Source organism: Notolabrus celidotus, unplaced genomic scaffold (assembly GCF_009762535.1).
Source record: "Notolabrus celidotus isolate fNotCel1 unplaced genomic scaffold, fNotCel1.pri scaffold_89A_arrow_ctg1, whole genome shotgun sequence".
Taxonomy (NCBI): Eukaryota; Metazoa; Chordata; class Actinopteri; order Labriformes; family Labridae; genus Notolabrus; species Notolabrus celidotus.
Genome location: NW_023260447.1, coordinates 142858 through 149935, shown reverse-complemented (window position 1 = coordinate 149935; position 7078 = coordinate 142858). Strand labels below are relative to the sequence as shown.

At 36.9% G+C, this 7078-nt stretch overlaps 1 protein-coding gene across 1 annotated transcript; it reads left to right on the top strand.

Moving 5' to 3' along the window:
* The first annotated feature begins 2492 nt into the window (after positions 1-2492).
* On the top strand, positions 2493-6830 carry LOC117809948. Its single transcript, XM_034679457.1, has 7 exons — positions 2493-2611; positions 2686-2748; positions 3492-3749; positions 4112-4522; positions 5089-5163; positions 5243-5313; positions 6620-6830. Exons 1-7 carry the CDS (start codon positions 2581-2583, stop codon positions 6671-6673), a joined length of 963 nt encoding a protein of 320 aa, XP_034535348.1. The 5' UTR covers positions 2493-2580; the 3' UTR covers positions 6674-6830.
* The last annotated feature ends 248 nt before the right edge of the window (positions 6831-7078 follow it).

The window sequence follows — 7078 nt, the reverse complement described above, 5'->3', positions numbered from 1 at the left end:
TGAATTAGTGCTGTGCTGTTAATCTACAAACAATAGTGATGTCAGAACAACAAGTTTATAACCACAGGAAATGATGCAATGAAATAAATAAAATAATTAATTTGAAGTGTGATGGTGTGTCTGTAAACGTTACAACCTCTCCTTGTAGTCTGTTCTGTTAAGCCCATCAGCTACTTTGACTGAGTGACTAATGAGTGAGCTTTTATGCTCACATGACCATCCAGTGCAGCAAACACTGAGTGACCAAGATGGATCAGGTCCTGCAATGTTGACCAAGACAGAAAGAAAGAAAGAAAGAAAGAAAGAAGGAAAGAAAGAAAGAAAGAAAGAAAGAAAGAAAGAAAGACAGAAAGAAAGAAAGAAAGAAAGAAAGAAAGAAGGAAAGAAAGAAAGAAGGAAAGAAAGAAAGAAAGACAGAAAGAAAGACAGAAAGAAAGAAAGAAAGAAAGAAAGAAAGAAAGAAAGTAAGAAAGAAAGAAAGAAAGAAAGAAAGAAATAAAGAAAGAAGGAAAGAAAGAAAGAAGGAAAGAAAGAAGGAAAGAAAGAAGGAAAGAAGGAAAGAAGGAAAGAAAGAGAGAAAGAAAGAAAGAAAGAAAGAATAAAGAAGAAGAAGAAAGAAAGAAAAAAAAAAGAAGACAAAAGAAGAAAGAAAGAAAGAAGAGAAGAAAAGAACAAAAAAAAAAAACAAAAAGAAAGAAGAAGAAAGAAGGAAAGAAATAAAGAAAAAAGAAAGAAAAAGAAAGAAAGAAGGACGAAAGAAGAGAAAGAAAGAAAGAAAGAAGAAGAAAGAAAAGAAAGAGAAAGAAAAGAAGAAAAAGAAAGAAAAAAAGAAGAGAAAGAAAGAAAGAAAGAAAACAGAAGAAAAAAAGAAAAGGAAGAAGAAAAAAGAAAAAGAAGAAGAAAGAAAGAAAGAAAAAAAAGAAAGAAAGAAAGACCAGAAACATAAAGAAACAGAAAGAAAGAAAAGAAAAAAAAGAAAAATAAGAATATAAGGAAAGAAATAAAGAAGAAGAAATAAGAATAAATAAATAAAAAGAAAGAAAGAAAGAAAGAAAGAAAAAAGGAATGAATGACTGAAAGAAAGAAAGAAAGAAAGAATGAACGAAAGAAAGAAAGAAAGAAAGGAAAGAAAGAAAGGAAAGAAGAAAGAAAGAAAGAAAGAAAGAAAGAAAGAATGGAGGAAAGAAAGAAAGAAAGAAAAGAAGAAAGAAAGAAAGAAAGAAGAAAGGAAGGAAAGAAAGAAAGAAAGAAAGAAAGAAAGAAAGAAAGAAAGAAAGAAAGAAAGAAAGAAAGAAAGAAAGAAAGAAAGAAATGCTGTGCAAAACTTCCAAAGTAAAAGTGATTAAAGAAATACCTGAAGTTTTCAGAAGTGTCACTTAACTTATGATTTTGCACTTTGGAGGAATGCATTCATCTTTGAAGGAAAAAAAAGTTTTGGTTCAATTTTTAAACTGTCCTGTTATTTTTTTTTAGTATTTTTCAAAATCCAAAATGTTAAAATATTTTCAAAACTATCAATAATCTCTGCATGTCTCTTCATAACCTTTGAATTTGAGACAAAGTACTTGTGCTGAAAGAAAGGAGGAGCGCTCAGTGAAGAAACCCACCCCACTACGCCCTCTACTGGTGAGTTCAGTACCCGACCCCATGGCTCCTGATGTCCCCCAAACCCTGAGATAGAAAGGACAGATGGGGAGCGAGAGCCAGCACATCACTGTGGTTATAAAGTGGGCTCCTCCCTTCATTGATATTTCCTTTAGTTCAGCCCGTGATACCTCAGAGAGACTAAACAGTTAGCTCTGGAGTCCCAGAGCAACCCCCCCTCCATGCCAGCTCCCACTGCCCATCATATCCACCTGCAGAACACCCCAATTTAACAACTCAACCACGGTCAACAGAGACCCAGGCTCTGTACATGCAAGCTCCAGGTAGAGACAACACCCATACTACCTACTCTAGCACCTGGCCCCTAGCAGCCCCAACCACCCAACACCCACAAGAAGAGTCTGCAGCTAGATATTAGAAGACAGGGGAGGCAGAGCCAAGATGAGATGCTAGTCTAGGCTGTGCGCTCTACCTCCCCCCTACTGACTAGTTCCTTAATTCTGTTTTGGCCCAAAAGTGACATTATCTCCCCTCATCCAGATCCACTGACTCCTCTTAACTGCTTCATCTGACATTTCCTTTACAAACCCTCTACAACCTACTTCTACTGGACAAACCTTTACTTCCAACCTCTGCTGCAACTCTGAGTGTCTAAGCTTTTTACTTTCATATGCCTCCTCACTGAGTCCTCCTCAAAGCACTGTGAGCTCTATATAATTAACTCTCCGCTGACTGCTTTACTTGAGCACCAAGCAAGTAGTCTTAATACTATTTATTATATAGTAATATATTTATAAATACATATATATTAATATGTGTGTGTGAGAAACTTTCAGTTACACCACTGAAGTTCTATATCTGATCGATATTTCCAGATATGTACATCAGAAGGAGTTCACACAGGAAGAGGAAGTTCTGTCTGTCTGTCTTTTTCATATTACAGTCTTTCGCTGCAACAGTCAGCAGCGAGACATCATGGAGGTCACATCTCTCTGCATCAGACTCTGTGAGTACAGACTCTTCTCATCACTTCTTATTCTCTTAGGTTAGCTCTACCATTCTCTTCATTTGTCTCTCCAGTGATGGGTGTGTTGGTCCTGCTGGTGGCACAGATTGACCACGGATACTTTGCTCAAACAGCTGGTGGGTTTCACACTCAGTTATTACTTGGCTCTGTGATAGTCTTCATGCTTATCTGTAATGCTGTTATGTGGATTTAAAAAATACAAACTGTGTAAGGACCAACAATGTATTAAATTACCATTTTATATATTGAGACTTTTAAACGTAAACTAAAAACGTATTTATTCAGTCTGGCTTTTATGTAGGGTTTAACAATTTTATTACCTACCTTTTATTAGAATATTGATTTAAATGTTGCTTTATTATTTTAGTAATTTTAACTGTTATCTTATTCTATTTGTATGTATTTATTCATTCATTTATTTAATTTTATTTATCTACTCAGTTTTATTGATATTTTTCAGCCTTAGTTTTATTTTTCAACTCTTATCCTTACCTTTTAAATCTATTTATTTTAACTATTTTTATTTCTTAATTTTGATGCTTTAACTTATTTTAATTACACATATTTTATTTTGGTGTGCATTGGTCTCTATTTTATTTTTATGTTGTTCTTATTTTTAATTTGTATTTTTATTAGTTTTATTATTATCATTATTATTATCTTCCACTAAAATGTCTTGCCATTGTTTCATTTCTGCTTCTTTCTTGTTTTCAATCGCTGTAAAGCACTTTGGGTTGCATTTTATTTGTATGAAAGGTGCTATATAAATAAAGCTTGATTGATTGATTAATTGATTTTAAACATTTTAAAATATCTGAATCTCATTTCTTTCTTTCTCTTTAACTCTGTCTTGATGCAGATTTTCCTCGTGTGTCTCCGGACAGGAAGCAGTTTTTTGAATATGAGACTGTTCACATAAGTTGTGAGGACTTTAATGAAGTGAGTGAATGGAGAGTGATGCAGAAGCTCCACAAAAAACATCCCCAAAATAATTCTGACTGTAGCTTACCTGCACCGTCCTGCACCATTTATCCTGCCTTTGAAGCACACAGTGGAGGGTACTGGTGTGAGGACCTGGAGGGGAACACGAGTCGAAGCATCAACATCTCTGTTACTGGTATGTTGACCTAAAATAAGAACTGTCACTAATCCTCTTACATGGCTTTGTTGCAACATTTTGACATGTGAAAAATATAAACTATAGAGCCATACTGTTCATCATGTTTTACTGACAGACAGACACTACCATGGTGTAAATGTAGAGAGAGAGAATGGATGATATCATTTCTACTGTGGAATATTAATCCATAAATGTATATCTCACTTTATAAGACATCTTGATTCTGAATTTGTTTAAATTTGTTGGTTCTTGCAGGAAAAGTTTAAGTACCAGACACTGTCAAAAGCAACAATGTATTTGGTTATAAATACTGATACAGAATTGAATCTTGAAACACTTTTTTTTATCATATTTTCCAGCTGGACCTGTGATCCTGGACGTTCCTGCTACTCCTGTGATGGAGGGACATGATTTGATTCTTCAGTGTAGAAATAAGCTCTCACAATCAAAACATAATGCAGTTTTTTTTAAAGATGGTGTCCATCTCGAGACCATGTGTGGGGATACAATCACCATTAAAAATGTCTCAAAGTCTGATGAAGGGCTCTACAAGTGCATAATCCCTGGAGCTGGAGCTTCACCAGAGAGCTGGCTTGGTGTTTTAAAAAAATCAAACATATCCAGTGACCAGATTCAACCCCCCGACAGACCGTCCTCTGATCCTCCCACCCTGCTGTGGACTGCTGTGGAACACTGGACTGTTGTCAGTGTTCCACTGGTAGTCACACTTCTTCTGGGGATGGGACTATTCCTTTGCCTGAAACACAAAGGTAAATCAAAGCAATCAACCATCATTTGTGTTGCAAATTCCTTTCTGTTCAAACATAGTTTCTTGGAGTCTTGAGTGCAGACAAAACTATGTGAAAACTTTTGTCTTATTTTCTTTTGAAATATCTTCTTCTTATTTCCGTGCCTTCATAACACCTCTGCTCTTCATCCTGGTCATTTCTAAAGACCTGAACTGAAGTCAGCTTCTTTTAAAATATTCTAAATGTGGATATTTTTCTTCTTGTCTTTCCTCCAGAGGTTCCCCCTCACACAAAGATTATACAGATCATTAAATCCAGACATTATGCTGAGTTATTATTGTTATTATTGGCATTATTTTGAGGAGGATGAGCTCAAAGTTCAGACAAACAGTCCAGGGTCCAAAAAATGTCAGGAGTCCTTATCCTACTTATGAGAGACAAGTTGTTTTAAAGCCAGAATAATATTTTCATCTTTAATATGTCACACTTGCATCCAAACACAAGGCTATCCTGTATGTTGACATGTTAGCCTGACTATAAACTTCCAGGACGTTGTTTTTTGATGAATGTCTCTCTGAATGTTTCAGTCTCAAGAGGGGAAAGTGATCCTGATCTGGACTACGCTCTGTATTCTGCTGTCACATATCACAAGATGGATATGGGTAAGAGATCTTATGATTTAACAACTTTGTTGATAACTGGGACACAGTTGACACTTTGCTATTTGCTATTTTCTCTCAGTTTCAGGTGGGGAGGATGCAGCCGACCCAAACAACATTATCCTGAAGTTGACAGTCGAAGAAAAAACAAAGGTAACTTAAGAAATATAACTTCACTTACTTTGCTGTGAATCAGCATTAATGTTGTTACAGAGTAAAAGTATAACATATGGATGTATGGATGGATGTATGGATGTGTGGATGGATGTATGGATGGATGGATGTATGGATGGATGGATGGATGGATGCATGGATGGATGTATGGATGTGATGGATGTATGGATGGATGGATGGATGGATGCATGGATGGATGGATGGATGGATGCATGGATGGATGGATGGATGTATGGGTGTATGGATGGATGGATGGATGGATGGATGGATGCATGGATGTATGCATTGATTCATGGATGCATGGATGGATGGATGTATGGGTGTATGGATGTATGGGTGTATGGGTGTATGGATGGATGGATGCATGGATGCATGGATGCATGGATGTATGCATTGATTCATGGATGCATGGATGGATGGATGTATGGATGTATGGATGCATGGATGGATGAATGGATGTATGGGTGTATGGATGGATGGATGTATGGATGGATGGACGCATGAATGTATGGATGTATGGATGCATGGATGTATGGATGTATGGATGTATGGACGCATGGACGCATGGATGTATGGATGTATGGATGGATGGATGGACGTTTGGACGTATTGATGGATGGCTGCATGGATGTATGGATGGATGGATGCATGGATGTATGGATGCATGGATGTATGGATGCATGGATGTATGGATGGATGGATGCATGGATGTATGGATTCATGGATGCATGGATGGATGGATGGACGTTTGGACGTATTGATGGATGGCTGCATGGATGCATGGATGTATGGATGGATGTATGGATGTATGGACGTATTGATGGATGGCTGCATGGATGTATGGATGGATGTATGGATGTATGGATGGATGGATGGACGTTTGGACGTATTGATGGATGGCTGAATGGATGCATGGATGTATGGATGCATGGATGTATGGATGCATGGATGTATGGATGCATGGATGTATGGATGGATGGATGCATGGATGTATGGATTCATGGATGCATGGATGGATGGATGTATAGATGGATGTATGGATGTATGGACGGATGGATGTATGGATGTATGGATTCATGGATGTATGGATGTATGGATTCATGGATGTATGGATGAATGGATGTATGGATGTATGGACGGATGGATGGATGGATGTATGGATGGATGGATGGATGGATGGATGGATGGATGGATGGACGGATGCTTACCTTTAAAAAATGTTTAAAAGATTAAATAACCAGCACAGTAAGTGTTTCTATCTTGATGTATGTCTTGTGTTTTGCAGGCCATCTGCATGAAACTGATGGAGAAAGACAAGCATGTGTTTATTTGTGTATGAAACATAGAAGAATATATGTGTAAGGTTACATTTGTGCCTCCCAAAGATCATGATTGGTGTACTGTCCAACCTGAATACTGTAGACGTGTTCATAATGTGAACTACAAAGGTAAACTGTGAATCCTGACTTTGCCTTTAAAGCCATACATTTATATTATAGATGAGTGATTGTCAATGATAAAAATGTACTATTGATTGTTCCCCTGATGAGATACACTCTCTTATGTCAGACAAAATAGTGATTATAATTCCAAAGAAATGATTAAACCAGACTCAGGACGTTTGGCTGTTTGTGAATGAACGAGGCATCACTGACAAATTTGAAAGCATGAAAGGTTTCAGTTCTTGAAAAGCTCAACCTGTTGAACTGAGGTTTTTGTGTCAGTTCTTATTGACCAAGATCAA

Bases quoted from the DNA above. Each gene is read 5' to 3' on its own strand.
- LOC117809948 (XM_034679457.1), top strand. From the start codon at position 2,581: ATGGAGGTCACATCTCTCTGCATCAGACTCT. The intron at 2,749-3,491 runs GTGGGTTTCACA...GTCTTGATGCAG, and splicing joins ATACTTTGCTCAAACAGCTG to ATTTTCCTCGTGTGTCTCCG. The intron at 4,523-5,088 runs GTAAATCAAAGC...TGAATGTTTCAG, and splicing joins CCTTTGCCTGAAACACAAAG to TCTCAAGAGGGGAAAGTGAT.